The sequence below is a fragment of the Scleropages formosus genome, chromosome 5, assembly GCF_900964775.1.
Source record: "Scleropages formosus chromosome 5, fSclFor1.1, whole genome shotgun sequence".
Lineage (NCBI taxonomy): Eukaryota > Metazoa > Chordata > Actinopteri > Osteoglossiformes > Osteoglossidae > Scleropages > Scleropages formosus.
Genome location: NC_041810.1, coordinates 30826912 through 30832911, shown reverse-complemented (window position 1 = coordinate 30832911; position 6000 = coordinate 30826912). Strand labels below are relative to the sequence as shown.

The following is a 6000-nucleotide window of genomic DNA, read 5'->3' as shown; positions in this document are numbered from 1 at the left end:
CATTAACCAAACGTGCCCTCTGAGAAAGACCGCACTCGCCTAGCTAACCGCCTGTCTGTGACACTGCCGTCTGGCTGACGCTACCGTTGCATCCAGTCACAACCAGGCTTAAAAAAATAAAAAATAAATAAAAACAGCTTTTACCTTCAAAGCCATCAGATTACACAACGGCCGGTAGTCCATCTCGCCACTGCGACACTTTATTGCTGTCGCTTCCACAGACTCAGTAAACTGAACAGTTTTACTATGTTATTGTACTTGTATCTATTCCGCCTTTGTGATTAGCACACGTCAGTCACTCTTACGATGCCATTTGCCCACCACTGTTTTCATTATCTACTACATTGTAGCATCATCTCGACCATTCTTGTCTAAATGTGCTTGTTCATGCCAAATGCGTGTCCTATACCGTCAGTGTCGGAATCTGAGCCTCGTCAGAAGCGTTTCAAGGCCGAGCGTACCCAGTGCAACGTACAAATGACAAACGACTCTGGGCACAAGTGTGAGGAGTACAGAAGGCTATTTCCGTGTTAGGAGGCTTACTTCCATAATTGCTCATGTAAATAACTCCAGGTCAACTCGGAATATTATGGATTTTCCCTTGAGCCTTTCACTCCGAGCAACGTTACTGCTATCTGAATAAAGATTGCTTACTGAATACCTTGCTTTCTGTATGCTGAGGGGGGAGGGGATGTTGCAAGAGCCTATTGGAATGGCACATAAGTCATAGTTAAATGGCATGTAAACTGAACAACTGGCCTTGGATGGCAGTTTCAGTTGTTCAGCTCTCCTATGTGGATAGGAAATTTCTGGACACAAACCTACTACAGATACTGCAGCAAAAATATGGGGGGCAGGGTGCAGCGTCACTCCAACTCCATTGCTCGGAGAAGCAAGTTTCAGAAGCTTCTTCATCTCTAGAGGCTACATCTCAGCAGTACCCAACATCTAGGCCAATGTGCTACTCAAGACTTTTACTGCTACACTCGCAAAGCAAATGGTCTCCCCCCACACCCTTATGAAATTTGTTCCAGAAAAAGCCCCTCATGAATTGATCCATTCGTATAAGACCTAAACTATTGCTGTTGATTTGGCTAATTCCTATGTTGAAAACTGCTTGCAGTAGTCATTGCACTAGTACTGTCAAGAGTTACACATAGCAAACACTACCATCACTAACATTTTTAGAATACACTGATTTTAGTGCCATTGTCACATGAATAGAAAAAAGAAATTTCAGGTAACCTTTATTATATAGAATTCTAAACATGCAAAGTGAGACCACAATGTCTTCAGTTCAATAACAATTGCTAAATAGGTAGGCTCAACAGCTAGCTGACTGTTAAGTTTGACCAGGCAGTTAACAGATGGTGCACAAACCACCCATTGCATGTAAATCAAGATGCTGGGAAAAATGCTTACATTTTTTGAAAAAAGGCAATCCAGCGACTTTAAGAAATCATTGAAACTTTTAAAACTGGAAGAGGTTTGGCCTATTTGAGGAAAATCTGTATGACATAAAACATTGTTAAAAGAGCAGGTGGTTTGGTTGCCCGAAGTGGTACAACGAGATCACAGCAGAGTCTTGTGATGATTGTACTTGTTCACTGCTTGTGTAATGGAGAGGGTCCCTGGGAAAAACCCATTCATTCAGCTACCACAAATAGTTCTCCAATCAGGATGCAGCCTATGTCTCAACAAGGACTATTTTCTTTGCCTGCAAGTCTGGTTCACCAAGGTGGAGCTTCTCTCCTGCATAGATGACTGGCAACTTTAGACGGCTTCCAACATGTATCTTCTGAAAGACATCCTGGACATTTAGCGTTGTTGAACAGTGGAGAACCTGAACAGGCAATTGAAGGCAATTAAAAATCAATCAATGAAACGATTAGGTAAGGCTTCAGGGATGGAACGAAATTTGTCAAATCGTATTTCGGTTCAGCTGTTGGAAAAGCAACGGCTCTTCTGTTTGGTATAAAATTGGTTGGAAGACCCCCTGCTATCATGAGTCTTTTGTTATTAGCACTCCCACAATGGCCTTACTCTATTGCCTTGTAGTGCATCTGTTGTTGGTTTGTTTGTGTGATGGCCAAGCTTCCCAGGTGGGCTCTTTTTCCCAGCTGTCAAGTCAGGAGTCTTTGCTGCAGCCAGTCCAGCAAGCTGCCCAGAAACAGTCTTCTCTGGTAGCAAGTGAAGTACATCAAAGGTCCCCTTCTCTCCAGCTACCCCAAGGAGTGTCTTCTCAGCAGCTTTCTTCAATGAGGCTAATGCAGTTGGATCCCCTGGCACAGAATTCTAACTTGGCTCTACCAGTTGAGCCAGTGTTTGTGCTGCCATACAGCCAGCCTTCTGTACCAGTTTCCCTGGTGCAGCCACCAGCCCAGGTTCCACCTGCTGTGAAACCCCAGTGGCTTGCTGCTCCCTCTGGTGTGAAGGTTGAATGCAGGGAAGACTCGGTTGTGGTAGAGGTGCAGCAGGACATGCTGAGTAATGGCCAGCTCATCCAGCCCTCAGAAATCACCCTGGGAGGTTGTGTGCCAGTTGGACGGGATCCCTCCAGAGGGGTTCTGCTGTTTGTGTCAGAGCTACATGGCTGTGGAAGTACGCTGATGACGGTATGGGACCTCCTGAATTCTTCCTTTCTTTTCAGGATGGGTTTACACTTGGTAAATGAGCCTTTTCTTTCCTATGCAGATGACCAATTCCCTGATCTACACTTTCACATTGGTGTATGTGCCCGAGGGACTCGGTTCCACCCCTATTGTGCGGTCTCATGGTGCGGTGATTAATATTGAGTGTCATTACTTGAGGTGAGATGTGGGTCAGTTCTAATGAGAACTAGAAGACACTTCCTTTGGCTATATGTATAGCCAAATTTGCTGAAAATGAGTAACTACACCCGAGCAGCTCCATCCATAAGGACTAATGCTGGACTTGCTGTACCCTGCCATTAGCTACTGCTTCCTATTTGTAGGAGGATCAATGTGAGCAGCAATGCTGTGATGCCATCATGGGTACCCTTCTCTGCTGCTCTGTCCGCTGAGGAGCGTTTGGTGTTCTCGCTCCAGTTCATGACCGGTGGGTAAAATGGTCTGTCTGTCTTAAATTTGTGTGCGCGTCTGCCTGTGTGTCAAAATGGTTCCTGTCTCTTCTCTAGACAACTGGGAACTGGAGAGGGCTTCAAACATCTACTTTCTGGGAGACATCCTGAACATAGAAGCTTCTGTAGTTGTGGCCAACCATCAGCCTTTGCGGCTGTTTGTGGACAGCTGTGTTGCCACCTTGGAACCTGATGTGACATCTGTCCCCAGATATGCCTTTGTGGGGAACTATGGGTGAGTAGCTGCATGCAAGTATGTCTTGTCCAGTGCTGACAGCACTGTCAAGTTCCCCATGAGCCTTCCTGTTTCAAGGAGACTGGTGTTCTGGGTAACATCAGTTAATATTCATATGTGGATAAAATTTATAAATATCCACATGAACATGTTCTGGAACAAAAGCCAGAAGCTGGATGTCTCATTGTACATGGGAGGGAAGCTCCTCCAGGATATGGAGCTGAATGAACTTGAGTAGCAATAACTATGATGCAGTTTTTTTCTTTTTGACCAACGAAACTATTCCCTTCCCCCTCTAGTCCTGCATGTGTTACAGACTACATGTAGTCTGATCATGACAAATATCTAATGTACTCAGATGCCTGACTGATGCCAAGGTGACTGCATCCCGCTCCCAGTTCCTCCCCAGGAAGCAGGTCAACAAACTCCAAATGCAACTGGATGCCTTTAGGTTCTCGCAGGAGACCAGGAGCTCTGTGAGTACATGGCGGTCATCGTTGACTGAATGTAAAGCGGGCTTGGCATATTTCATCTGGGAGTGTTTATGGAACCTGTCATGCAGTCCAGCCTTTCTCCCCCCCAGATCTACATCACATGCATTCTGAAAGCAACCATGGCTTCCAAAAGACCTGATCCCCAGCACAAGGCTTGTTCCTATTCTGTGTTGGCAGATAGGTCAGTTCAGTTGAATGTCAGTAGTTCTGTTGTAGATGCTACAGAACGTCAGTGGTTTCCTGTTCATAGGTGGGAATCTGCAGATGGCGATGACCAAGTATGTGGCTGTTGTGACACAAGCTGTAATGTGAAGGGAAGAAGTGTAGCAGGTAAGACTGGTTTGAATTGACAGACAACTCATTTACTTGGGTTTGGGCTAAATGATCCTTTTCCTTCCAGATTTCAAAGGAAAAGCTGTTGCTGGACCCATCGCTATTCAGGATCACTACTAGCCAGGTCATGAGGATAGCTGCTTCTGGGGGGAAACTATACCAGGCAACAGCTCTGCAGTGTATGTCTGAAAGGATCTTTCTTTACTGCCTGAACTTAAGGCTCATGCAGTTGTGTATAGTTTCAAAACTTGTCCTTTTTTGTGCTGATTATTCAGAATAAAGCATTTTAACAAAAAAAAAGCTTCATTTGACTTTGTTCTGAGGTTAAGCCCCTCCTACTTGACTGCTACAGCAGTCAAATGCTTTAATGGATAATGCCAAAATCAGCAATGTCTAAGGGTGCTAAAAAAGCTATGATTAGTAGAACCAGAGATTGTAGCACCTCTTTGAGCAATGGACTGACCCTACTGTTGTTTTTTCAGTAAAACAACATCCTTGTATAAACTGAAAGATGGTGGGGTGGGAAGAATAGATAAAATTGAAATCTCTAAGCAAAAGTACATCCTGTCACAGAAAGGCTTCTGTGGGACTAAAATGAAGACCCAGGACAGCTATAACTAGAACACTCTCTGAATGCAACACCATGTGGTCAGTCCCTTCTTGTATTCCCTGGTCACATATTGCTGTTCTAAGCATGGCTTCATCCAATTTGCTGATGACACAACCATCCTAGGATGTTCTGTCACCACTGGTGACAGAACATCCTAAGGAGTGCTCAGATCACTTTCATGATGGTGTCATAATCTGTCTATAAGCCCAAGGAGATCACTGTGGACTACAGAAAGTCAGTGATGGACATCGCACTCCTATTCACATCAATGGGCTGGAGAGGTAAGAGCTACAAGTTGCTTGGTACACACATCTCCAAGGATCTCTCCTGGAGCCTTCCCATGGACACACTGAGCGCAGCCCATTGGCATCTGTACTTCCTGTGGAAGCTTAAGAGGTCTGGCACCATGTCAAACTTCTAGCCTACTCCATAGAGAGCATTCTGACCGGCTGCATCGCTATATGGTACGGAAGCTGCTCTTCAGAGAGTGGTGAGAACAGCTGAACTCATCGCTGGAAATACACTTCCAACTCCACAGGACATTAACCAAACGTGCCCTCTGAGAAAGACCCGCACTCGCCTAGCTAACCGCCTGTCTGTGACACTGCCGTCTGGCTGACGCTACCGTTGCATCCAGTCACAACCAGGCTTAAAAAAAAAAAAAATAAATAAAACAGCTTTTACCTTCAAGCCATCAGATTACACAACGGCCGGTAGTCCATCTCGCACTGCGACACTTTATTGCTGTCGCTTCCACAGACTCAGTAAAACTGAACAGTTTTACTATTTATTGTACTTGTATCTATTCCGCCTTTGTGATTAGCACACGTCAGTCACTCTTACGATGCCATTTGCCCACCACTGTTTTCATTTATCTACTACATTGTAGCATCATCTCGACCATTCTTGTCTAAATGTGCTTGTTCATGCCAAATGCGTGTCTATACCGTCAGTGTCGGAATCTGAGCCTCGTCAGAAGCGTTTCAAGGCCGAGCGTACCCAGTGCAACGTACAAATGACAAACGACTCTGGCCACAAGTGTGAGGAGTACAGAAGGCTATTTCCGTGTTAGGAGGCTTACTTCCATAATTGCTCATGTAAATAACTCCAGGTCAACTCGGAATATTATGGATTTTCCCTTGAGCCTTTCACTCCGAGCAACGTTACTGCTATCTGAATAAAGATTGCTTACTGAATACCTTGCTTTCTGTATGCTGAGGGGGGAGGG

General features: G+C 45.0%; 2 protein-coding genes across 3 annotated transcripts in view; one reads left to right on the top strand and one right to left on the bottom strand.

Moving 5' to 3' along the window:
• LOC114910521 (zona pellucida sperm-binding protein 3-like) overlaps positions 1–183 on the bottom strand; it is a 1993-nt gene extending 1810 nt beyond the window's left edge. The window contains exon 1 of the mRNA XM_029251936.1: positions 145–183. Within this exon, the coding sequence (XP_029107769.1) occupies positions 145–183 (39 nt within the window). The remainder of the gene's footprint in view (positions 1–144) is intronic.
• Positions 184–2106: 1923 nt separating this feature from the next.
• On the top strand, positions 2107–4462 carry LOC114910555 (zona pellucida sperm-binding protein 3-like). 2 transcript variants are annotated; one of them, XM_029252164.1, is made up of 8 exons: positions 2149–2615; positions 2695–2810; positions 2975–3078; positions 3158–3335; positions 3694–3811; positions 3919–4010; positions 4080–4159; positions 4230–4462. In XM_029252164.1, the coding sequence occupies exons 1-8, from the start codon at positions 2259–2261 to the stop codon at positions 4280–4282; spliced, it is 1098 nt and encodes a 365-aa protein (XP_029107997.1). In that variant the 5' UTR covers positions 2149–2258; the 3' UTR covers positions 4283–4462. The 2 variants fall into 2 exon arrangements, with proteins under 2 accessions (XP_029107996.1, XP_029107997.1); XM_029252163.1 differs by having other exon boundaries at positions 2107–2615; positions 3919–4159.
• The last annotated feature ends 1538 nt before the right edge of the window (positions 4463–6000 follow it).